Source organism: Callospermophilus lateralis, chromosome 2 (genome assembly GCF_048772815.1).
Source record: "Callospermophilus lateralis isolate mCalLat2 chromosome 2, mCalLat2.hap1, whole genome shotgun sequence".
In the NCBI taxonomy this organism is placed as follows: Eukaryota; Metazoa; Chordata; class Mammalia; order Rodentia; family Sciuridae; genus Callospermophilus; species Callospermophilus lateralis.
In genome coordinates this window covers 69,287,919-69,293,918 of record NC_135306.1, presented here as the reverse complement: position 1 = coordinate 69,293,918, position 6,000 = coordinate 69,287,919, and the positions used below count along the sequence as shown (strand labels likewise).

At 32.8% G+C, this 6,000-nt stretch overlaps 1 protein-coding gene across 1 annotated transcript in view; it reads right to left on the bottom strand.

Annotated features, from left to right (window-relative positions):
* Window positions 1–1,536: 1,536 nt before the first annotated feature.
* Smc5 (structural maintenance of chromosomes 5) overlaps window positions 1,537–6,000 on the bottom strand; it is an 84,939-nt gene continuing 80,475 nt past the window's right edge. The window contains exons 23-25 of the mRNA XM_076846048.2: window positions 5,224–5,403; window positions 5,046–5,141; window positions 1,537–3,887 (exon numbers count right to left, since the gene is read on the bottom strand). Of these exons, the coding sequence (XP_076702163.1) occupies window positions 3,744–3,887; window positions 5,046–5,141; window positions 5,224–5,403 (420 nt within the window). The 3' untranslated portion in view covers window positions 1,537–3,743. The remainder of the gene's footprint in view (window positions 3,888–5,045; window positions 5,142–5,223; window positions 5,404–6,000) is intronic.

Here is a 6,000-nt window from a genome sequence, read left to right as displayed (position 1 = left end):
TATAATGAATTTATGTGGAGTGGCCGACCCTGTACTTTCTCTTTGGGATTTTTTTTTTTGAGGCTGGGTTGGCCCCACCCTTCACCCCACTCCCCATCACAGTGCTGGTGTTTAAGACCAGAGCCTTGTGCATACTAGTTAAACCAGTGAACTACCTCCCCTGCCCTTTGGTTTTTTGAAAATAACTATATTCCAGACAATTTCCAGTAAGCCATTTTTAATTGAGGAATGAACAAACAAAGTCATGTGTCACTTAATGGTGGAGAAACTCTGAGAAACACATTGTTAGGTGATTTCACAATTGTATGATGGCTATCATGTCTCCAGGCAATAATAGTCTTAGGAGACTACATTATATATGGGGCCCACCATTGACTGAAACATTGCTATGTGGCATATGACTGCAGTTATATTTCAACATTAAAAAAATAAAATCCTTGCTGGGTGTGGGGTGCATATCTGTAATTAGAGTGACTGAAGAGGTTGAGGCAGGAGAATCACAAATTAAAGGCTAGCCTGGGCAGCTTAGCAAGACCCTGTTTCAAAATAAAAAATAAAAAGGTTGGAGATGTAGCTCTTGGGTTAAATCCCCAAAACAAATAAAAAATACCCCATACCCAATTTTTCCTCTGGGAATAAAAAAAGCTCAAATTGTCAACACAGTCCAACTTCCCAAATAATCAAATTAATTATAAATTTTCCAAAATATATGGTATGACTACAGAATAATGACACGGATTAGTATAAGTATCTTTAGGATAGCTCATCTAACTTATATTCATATTTCATGAAAATTACAAAATATATGAAAATATTTACATCTGAATGCACAAGATTTCCTCAAAGCTGGTAGGTTTCTGTATCCTTTGAACAATTCACAGTACTTATCAATAAGCAACTATATACTAACTTTACTTAGAATTCAGAACTTGAGGTTTAAAAAAATCAATATATTACAGTTTTCAAAAACAGGAGAAAAGCAAACATTTATAAAAGCACCTACCATGAACTAGGTTCCTTAATATTCCCCAGATTTCATTTGATCTTCTCAATAACTCTGTGAATTAGCTGTCATTCTCATTTTACCAGCATGGAAACAGTTCAGTAACTTGTCTGCAAGCAAGTGATAGTCTACCTCACTCAAACTGTTTAAAAACATTACTTTGATAGTAGTTTAATATAAGAATATGACAAAATTGCTTATTGGGCATGTTTTTAATAATTTAGTATTTCAACATAAAATATTTTTATACTTGCCTTGTTGATTGGCTTCTTTAGATGATGGAAACTTTTTCTCATGCATGTTTATTAATTCTATTAGAATGTAATGTAATTGAAGGCAGACAAGAGACTACATTTTTATCCTTTTGAATACTAATAGACTGCTGAATCCTGTTTTAAAAATGGTGGGGGCTTAAGAGATTTGTTTTTCAGAAAATATGAAAACCAAGTGACTCCTCAGAAGGTTCAAAGAATCAACAAGTTCTTGTTTTAAAAACACACCCAAAGAATATGAAAATATGTATTTATTACCAACAAATTAGCATTTCCAACGGAGGTTTTATCAATTACAGACATGTACACATACAATTGCAAGACAAAATTACATTTTTCACATACTAAAGGTTTATATTGCAAAGATAGGCATACGTCCAAAAGACAATCAGAAAGCAGCAAGAAATCTTTCTTCTTACTTTCAATATAGAAAATCTTAAGAGAGACTCTCCTTGGGCAAATCAATGAAAATTTAGTAATCAAAAATGCTTGTCACCTTAAAGCTTTCAATATCATTTTTTTCATGAAATCAGGCTTTTACTTTAAGTTCTTACAATTTGAATGTTAATTAAAAATCAACATTTGTAGAAAACATGACGGTTTAAGTGGTTGAAACTATATTGCTCTAGACTTACTATTCTCTAATGTGTTAAAATGATACATAATTTATCCTTTGGAGCTCAAAATTCAATGTAAAACCAAATATTACTTTGTCTAGTAGAGAAATATAATTCTTATAAACAAGGTATAAGTAACTGTTAGCATATGTAAATTAAAATTTTATTTTCAAATATGCTTAATCTTCAAGCACAATAAGGTTCATTTTGTAGAAACAAGATGACTGTAATAACTATCAAAAAACGAACTACACCAAGAACATATTAATAAAGATATTATAGTAGGAAACAAAGTAACAACAGAATACAGTTGGTAATGTCCATTTACTAATATGTTACCAAGTTTCTCAATGTTCATATGACTTGTTCATACTAGTAAAAATGTCATTTTGAAATATTTTCATATGACATGCACTAGGTTTAGTTTCCTTAGGAGGGGAGGGCTCTTTTAAAACATTTATAAAGAAAAAATATGTTTTAAAAGAGAAAATGTCTAAGGAAAAGGACATAAACTCAGCTCATTATTTTTTTACTTAATAAGAATATAAATGTCAGTGGCTATTTAAGAATATACAAAACCCAAACTGAATGCCATTCTTCAATTTATTCAGCCTAGCAAGTCAAAATAAAATAAAATAAAATAAAATTTTGTCAGGTTTACCAGAACAGATCCAATTCACTACTCAAAGATGTGTTCTTGGACCAGTCCATTTTCTTACAAGATTTACTTTTTTTAAAAGAATAGGATTTGTTTGGCACTGTTAATTAGCAAAACTCTCAGAGATAAACAAATGATTTTTCTCATTTAATTCTTTCAAGCTGGAAGAAAACAGTTTAAACTAGATTTTCTAAGATAAAGGGTAGATCAACACCGTAAAGAAGGACCTCTTAAATTCTAAAAACATTATGGTTTTAAACAAATCAATGTTTTTCCCTCACTCTTACACAGCACTGAGAAATTTCAAATACAAATTGTAGAAACCAGTATATGAAATTTTAAGAAAATCTTGCTAAAAATAATTATAAAAATGTTTTCTTTTTTTTTTTTAGAAATTTAAACAAAAACAAAACAAAACAACCCCCCCCCCCACAGACTTTACAAGGTTATTCTTTAAAAACCCTTGTCACCTGATTTTATTCTCTGTCAATCTTTTTGGCTGCATTTTGCATCATCTAGTGGCCACCTTGTGGCATTTCAAAGAAGCTCTACTAGCATTTTTGAGGCCCACTGCCTTTTTTCCCCCTTTGAAAAACCATAACAGCATCAAGTTTCATAAAACTTACTTCAAAGGCCCACAAAACTCCATTTCCTAGTGGAGATAAGGTAATCTTTTTTTAATAGAAAGCACTGAATAGATTTGTCATAAATTATTACTATACATTAGATACTTCCATATCAATTTTAAAAAGTTAAATAACACTGGGAGAAACTAGAATTAAAATTCTAGAGTCATCTTAAGATGACTTTATAGGTAATTAGTTCTTATTAATTTAATTTGCAATTAAAGCTCAGGGCTATTGTGTCAAGAAAACAACTTATGGTTGATAACCTCCATTCCACCGTACCTTAGATATGCAACAGTAAATACCTTTAAGCATGGGAATCCAGTTACTCACAGAGTACTAAGGAAGATCAACCAAGGCTGAAGACTTAACTTTTACTACCAGATGATGTTCCAGAGAAAGAAATCATTGTGGTATACATTTCACTAACCTATTTGTATATTTAAAAGTTAGTTTCCAAAAATAATCAATCTTTCTGTTTTAATAAATCTACTAACTTTTATTCAGTTGAGTCATATTTATAAACAGAATCTAACAGAAAAACTTCCAAGTTCCCTCCCTTTGCTTCTACTGAGAAGGTTGAGTGAATGTAATACGGCGCCGCCGCCTTTGGAAAGCCTTTAAATTCCATCTGTTTGGTTCCAGCATATGAGGACCATTGTAGACAAATAATACTGTCATCTTTTCAGAATAAGGAAGATTTTGCAGGAGCTGTATTAAAATAGACAAACTGTCACACAATGCTATACACCAAGAAGCATAGTTTTCCAACTTTACATGTTCACCGTCAAATCTATCAGCTTATTCTAATATTAACAAAACATGAAGGAAGCTCTCAAATACCTCAATATAAGCCTTGCCAGACTGTGATTGCTACCTGAGTTAGCATACCGGCTTAAGAAATAATCAACACCAGGGAATCCTTTAAGTTCATAGGACAACTGGATGATACGACTCCCCAGGTGGGTTCTGGAAAAGAGTATGTCTTTCATAATTTTCCTAGGATAGACACTTTCACTTTTATCCACAAACACTTCTCATGCAACTTCTGTGGTCAAGCACTGTGATGTACTGGTAGCCCGAAAAGTGTGTGCAGGAAAGTTCTATTTGTAGGACAAGGTGTTTGGTAAGAATTAGAGTATTAACAGATCTGCCTATTCCACAGAGTATCTGCAGGAAAAAAGCAGATGATAAAACTCAATAAAAATCTGAATTTGGGATGGGCTCTTCAATGAAATTTTTCATGACTACTTAGTTGAAAAAGAAAAATAAGTATCTGATTACCTTAATAAATACATCTTTGAGTATATCCCTTTTATAATTTTCCTACAGCACGAGATGTAACAAAAGAAAATTTCTCATTTCAATAGTTCTAGATTACAGAAAATTGTCATAACTGTATTGTTATCAAAGTTTATCTGTGAGTAGAAGATGTTGGGATACTTCTGATTTCCTCTGGGCCAGAGGAGTAACAGTGGTAAATAAAGACGGGGAAAGTATGTGATAGGACAGAATTTTCTGGGAAAATGAAAAGGATGAGAGTTCTAGTGTTTGCATTCTTCAGTCATCTTTTAATGCCAAAAGGGGAGCTTTTCTAGAAGAGGAATGAGTGCCAACAGCAGGGAGAAAAGTTCAGTTCTCAAACATAAGATTTGCCTCTTATGTTTCTTTTTCAAATAATGAGATTTCTGGTTATGTCACTGGAACTTGATCCTTATATGAATGTAAATATTATAAATTTTTGATTTCTTTTTTGGGAGGAGAGTGTTCCTGCTCATATTTACATATTGTGCCAAAATCTACTACATAGTAAGTCAGTCACAGCGGACTTCTGCATGCACACGCACTTTGAGATTGTTTATTACCTACCTTTGGTGTAATAAAGAAGTATTGAGATGTGTTTTCTTTACAGGCAGTGTTCACAACCATTTCAAACACTCTCCGTTCGTTGATTGGGTCCATTCCCTAAACCATGACAATAACAATGGTTATAGTTATATTCATTACAGGATATAATCAGATCCAAATAAAACAATAATCACTATACCTGATTGATTTCATCAACTACTCTGAATGGACATCTGTTAAGCTCCTGAAGGGCCATCAAGTATAACATGGTGGAAACACTTCTTTCGCCTCCACTTTGATGGTGAGGAGTCAATTCATGCAGTTGAGTACTACTGCGAAATTTGACTCTAATTCGAATTCCATATTTATCATAGTCTTCCTAAAAAACATTTAAAAAGTTGCAAGATGACAGTTTACCTGGGCAATTTAATTCTTTTTGGTGGTTCTGGGGATTGAACCCAGGGCCTTGAGCATGTTAGGGAAGCACTCTACCAACTGGTTATACTCTCAGACCCTGGGCAATTTAATTCTATTGTTTGAAAATAGACGGAATAAATCAGTTTAAAGAGTAAATAACTTAAAATCTAGTGATATTAATTTTAAAAATAAAATATTAAGCAGTTACCATCTAAGAAGGCTCTATTGGACAAGATATCAAATAAAAGTAATTTTTTCCTGTCCTGTACCATCGGTTTTAATTTTAGCAGGCTTTCCCAAGAATTTTTAGAAATTAGTGAGAAGACCTGTCATGGAAAGGCACTATTTTAGTTTCAGCATGCTGGGTTTTTAAACTATAGGTAAAAATAATTAAAACACAATGGAGTGCCATGCCATTTTCAGCTGGAGAAGTAGCTATGTATGCCTCTGCAAAGGACCAAAAGTTCTCCCCATCCCTCAGGTAAGAAGAAAATTAGGCAGGAATTTTTATATTATGCCACATATATACATATAGTGTTTAGCAAAATGCCAGATATAT